Genomic DNA, 4,240 nt, shown 5'->3' with positions numbered 1-4,240 from the left:
GTGTTCCAGCGAAGCCCAACACAAGCTGGAGGAACAACACCTCATTTACTGCTTGGGAACCCTACAGCCCTCCGGACTCAACATTGAGTTCAATAATTTTAGGGCCTAAACTCTCCCATGTCCCAGACCCCCACCCCACCCACCAGGCCTTGTTACCACATAGCCTGCCATTACACACCCCCTGTTGTTAGTCACTAACAGTCTCCATTAACAACTATTCACCCTCCCAGCCTGATCGTTAGCAACTCCTTTGTCTGTCCAACTGTCTTTCTCTCTCTTTAGGCTCTATCCTATCACTTACTCCCTACCCCATCCTCCTCCCTATTTTCTGCATATAAACTGATGTTCTCCCAGCCACCATCAGTTCTGAGGAAGGGTCACCGGAACCCGAAATGTTAAGTCTGATTTTTTCTTCTCAGATGCTGCCAGACCTGCGGAGCTTTTCCAGCAACTTCTGTTTTTGTTCCTATACTCAATGCACTGACCAATAAAGGCAAGCATACCAAATACCTTCTTCACTACCCTGTCTACTTGTGAGTCCACTTTCAAGGAACTACGAGCCTGCAGCGCAACGTCTCTTAGTTCAGCAACATTCCCCAGGACCTTACCATTAAGTGTGTAGGTCCTGCCCTGATTTGCCTTTCCAAAATGCAGCACCTCACATTTATCTAAATTAAACTCCATCTGCCACTTCTTGGCCCATCTGATCAAGGTCCCATTGTATTCTGAGGTCACCTCCTTCGCTGTCCACTACACCTCCAGTTTTGGAACTGTGTTTTTTTTTTGTATGTTGCTGAACTGCTGCGGTTTTCCAGCAATTTCTGCTTTTGTTTCAGATCCCCCAGTGTCCGTAGTCCTTTCGGTGTTATTTTTACCTGTGAAAACTGTCAGCTCCCCTTTGCGATGGCCTTTGAGGAGTTTGTTGAGGTCGGGAAAGCGCTGCCACTTGATACCGGAGACCTGCTCAACGTTGGCCAACTCTCCGAAGACCTCGTCCCTGAGCTGACGGAAGGAGATGATGGACTTGTGGCTGGCCGCCATGGCGTTCTTCACAATCTTGCCCAGGTGGAGACCAGCCCCCAGAGCCTCGAGGGGGCAGGGCTGCTGCTCGCTGGGCCTCACCAAGTAGCACCGCTTGACGTTGAGCTTGCGGGCGAAGATCTTGGAGGCCTCCCAGGCCCGGAGGTCGCTGCCCAACCACAGGGTGATCCTCTTGAACTGCTCGAGATACGGCAGGAGCACAGGGGGCAGGCAACTGACCCCCCGGGGCAAGGAGACGCAGGGAAGGCCAGTAGAACAGCTGACTGCCAGGCAGTCAGTCTCTCTTGCGGTCAGGACCAGCGCTGTGTCCTTCCTCGACAGGACATGTAGGCCGAAGAGGTTGTTGTAACGGCCTGCCCGAGGTAGCGTCATTGCTGTGTAGTTTAGCCGCTCACCCTCGCGCTGGGCCGAGAGCAGCTTCAGGCCTTTCAGGCCCGAGTCTCTGCCTCCGAACCAGGGGAACACGAGGCTCCCAGAGGCCTGGCAATACCTGACGCTCAGCTTCCCCAGGGTTGCCTCAGGAACCTTCTCAATCCCGAACGCGGCCTTGACCGACTGCGCCACCTCCAGGGGCAGGTCCGGCAAGGCCGCTGCCCCGTCCCAGATCCTCCGGGCTTCGATCAGCTCGGCCTCCCGCTCGCTCAGCTCCCGGTCGCTCTCCGGCACCTCGAGCCGCACGTTGGGGCCCAGACTCTGTCGGCCTTCCTTCTGCATCACCTCCAGGCAATCCTGTAAATCCCTCCAGGTGCCCTCCAGCAGGCTCTCCTTGCACACGAACCCTCCCGTCGTCTTGTCGATGAACAGGGAGAAGTTCTCCCTCGCGGTCACTGCGCTCGGCCTGGGCACTTTGCTGGTGAATGGGCTCGGTGCCTGAAGGCAGCTGTAACCATCGTGGAACGGGACGCCCTTGGCTCGGAGGTACTGCCGGAGCTCGGTCACCGTCACCGGAGAGAAAACAGCCACGTGCTCCTCTGGGCCTCGGTTCTTGCCCTTCCCGCTGCCCCTGGAGCAGAAGGTGAAAGACTGGGGGCCGCCCAGGGGAGAGGGCAGCCTCCAGCCCCTTGGGCACGCTGATGCCCAGCACCCACTCCACCACGAAAGGCTCAGCCCCCGAACCGCTGCGCGTCCACAGTGAAACACGCACAGCATGCTCCCTGTGGGCAGAGAAAAGAAACCGAATGAATGACAGCAACAAACTACATTCCTGTAGCGCCCTTCGCACAGTGAGAATGCCTCCCAACCCCAAACTCCACCCCAGCCACTTCCCAAAAGGGGATGTAGTCAGACAGGATCCTGACACTAAGGGTGGGTGATCTAAAACTTGACTAAAGAAGGTTTTTGAGGGCCAACTAGAGAAATTGCTGGAGAAACTCAGCAGGCCTGGTCCCACCAGCGGAGAGCAGCACAACTGTTCTGATGAAGAGTTACCCAGACCCGGGACATTAATTCCATTTCTCTCTCTCTCCATAGATGTTGCCAGACCCGCTGACCTCCTCCAGCGTCTGTTTCAGACTCCCAACATCTGCAGAATTTGCCATTATTCGAAGATTTTTCAGGAGTTTCTTAAAAGGAGAGAGAGAATCGCACAGGACTTAAAACGTTGACAGCTGCAGGAACCCACTTTGAACCAAATGAAGATCCCAAAGCTGAGACTGCAGATGATTTGTAATGTTCTTCAAAGTTCTGGAGGGACAGGGGCCACGGGGGGAACAGAATGTGAGCGTGAGAATATCATATTACCCTGTGTTCTTGACCCCACATCCTACACGGAGATAGAACCCTTGACCTGTCGGCTCTACGGCTCCAAGCAATTCACACGTAGAGGTTAGGGTTAGGGATCCCCGTTCCCTACAGCAATATCTGCATCATCTCCATCTCTCACGCCTTTCTCAGAACCTCTAAAAACATTAACTTTTGCACTCAGTCTCACTGTTCTCACACCATCTATAAACTCTGACTAGCAATGTATACCATCTACAAGATGTACTGCAGAAATTTGTCAAACAGCCTTAGAAAGCACTTTCCAAACCCGACATCACTTCAATCTAGAAGGACAAAGGCAGCAGATACATGGGAACACCAGCCCCTGCAAGTTCCCCTCCGAGGCCCTCCCCATCCTGACTTGGAAATATACTGCCGTTCCTCCACTGTCGCTGGGTCAAAATCCTGTAATTCCTTCCCTAAGAGCATTGTGGGTCTACCTACATAGACTGCAGCGGTTCAAGAAGGCAGCTCACCACATCACCTCAACGAGCAACTAGGGACGGACAATAAATGCTGGGTCCAGCCAACGATGCCCACATTCTAGGAGTGAATAAGAGATGCCAAGTCACCCTATGCCCCACTAGGCTCACATCATTCTCAAATTCCCCAAGTGATGACCATTCTATCCCTCAGTAGCAGAAGCTGCTCATTCCCATCAGGAATGTGCACCTTATGTAATCATAGAATCCCTACAGCATGGAAACAGGCCATTCAGCCCATCAAACCCACACCGATCCTTCGAACAGCATCCCACCCAGATCCACCCCCACTATCCTATCCCTGTGACTCTGCATTTTCCATGGCTAATACCCCCAACTTACATATCCCTGAACACTATGGGCAATTTAGCATGGCCAATACACCCTAACCTGCACATCTTTGGACTGTGGGAGGAAACCGGAACACCCGGAGGAAACCCACACAGACACAGGGAGAATGTGCAAACTCCACACAGACAGTCGCCCGAGGCTGGAATCGAACCCTGGTCCCTGGCGCTGTGAGGCAGCAGTGCTAACCACTGAGCCACCGGGCTGCCCCATGATGCTTTCTCCAGCTACCAACTTCATGAACCCCCTGATTTAGTTCAACTTTAGGCAAAGAGGCCATTCAGCCCCTCAAGCCTGTACCACCTTTCAATGAGAACACAATTCAATTCTTCTCTTCTTGGATAGATCTTGAAACAGAACTACAGACTCTGCATTTGTGATAAATGAAAATTAATGGAGTTTTTTTTACAGATGGCCCCAGGGTCATCAGTTTAGTCCTGGCCAGCACAAGAAGATCCAAGTTCCTCAGAGTGACCATAACCGACAACCTGTCCTGGCCTTCTCATGTAGATGCAACAGCCAAGAAGGTACAACAACGCCTCTTCTTCCTCAGGCAGCTCTGGAAATTTGACATGTCCATAAGGTCCCTCACCAACTTTTACAGATGC

The 4,240-nt window shown here is 52.9% G+C and overlaps 1 protein-coding gene across 2 annotated transcripts in view; it reads right to left on the bottom strand.

The window, feature by feature from the left end:
* The window catches only part of twnk (twinkle mtDNA helicase), a 17,879-nt gene that overhangs the window by 11,422 nt on the left and 2,217 nt on the right, over positions 1-4,240 (bottom strand). Inside the window, exon 2 of one of the 2 annotated variants that reach the window (XM_048608921.1) lies at positions 876-2,195. The exons of the other annotated variant lie outside the window; for it this stretch is intronic. Within the exon in view, the coding sequence (XP_048464878.1) occupies positions 876-2,190 (1,315 nt within the window). The 5' untranslated portion in view covers positions 2,191-2,195. The remainder of the gene's footprint in view (positions 1-875; positions 2,196-4,240) is intronic. 2 annotated transcript variants of the gene reach the window in all.

The sequence above is a fragment of the Rhincodon typus genome, chromosome 20 (assembly GCF_021869965.1).
Source record: "Rhincodon typus isolate 14 chromosome 20, sRhiTyp1.1, whole genome shotgun sequence".
Classification (NCBI taxonomy): Eukaryota; Metazoa; Chordata; class Chondrichthyes; order Orectolobiformes; family Rhincodontidae; genus Rhincodon; species Rhincodon typus.
The sequence above is the reverse complement of the archived record's forward strand: the minus strand, read 5'-3'. Positions and strand labels throughout refer to the sequence as shown.